Here is a 301-nt window from a genome sequence, read left to right on the forward strand (position 1 = left end):
CCCTTGCAGTGCAGAATGGAGTGCAAGGATGCGCCAGCGGAGACCATCTACGACGTGCTGCATGACATCGAGTACCGCAAGAAGTGGGATACCAACGTCATCGAGACCTTCGACATCGGGAAGTTGACTGTCAACTCTGACGTGGGCTACTATGCCTGTGAGGAGGCGCCAGCGGAGACCATCTACGACGTGCTGCATGACATCGAGTACCGCAAGAAGTGGGATACCAACGTCATCGAGACCTTCGACATCGGGAAGTTGACTGTCAACTCTGACGTGGGCTACTATGCCTGTGAGGAGG

At 55.5% G+C, this 301-nt stretch overlaps 1 protein-coding gene across 1 annotated transcript in view; it reads left to right on the plus strand.

The window, feature by feature from the left end:
- Positions 1 to 15: 15 nt before the first annotated feature.
- The window catches only part of STARD10 (StAR-related lipid transfer (START) domain containing 10), a 1,863-nt gene continuing 1,577 nt past the window's right edge, over positions 16 to 301 (plus strand). The window contains exon 1 of the mRNA XM_010132138.1: positions 16 to 157. Coding sequence (XP_010130440.1) covers positions 16 to 157 — 142 coding nt within the window. The remainder of the gene's footprint in view (positions 158 to 301) is intronic.

The sequence above is a fragment of the Buceros rhinoceros genome, unplaced genomic scaffold (assembly GCF_000710305.1).
Source record: "Buceros rhinoceros silvestris isolate BGI_N320 unplaced genomic scaffold, ASM71030v1 scaffold26532, whole genome shotgun sequence".
Classification (NCBI taxonomy): domain Eukaryota; kingdom Metazoa; phylum Chordata; class Aves; order Bucerotiformes; family Bucerotidae; genus Buceros; species Buceros rhinoceros.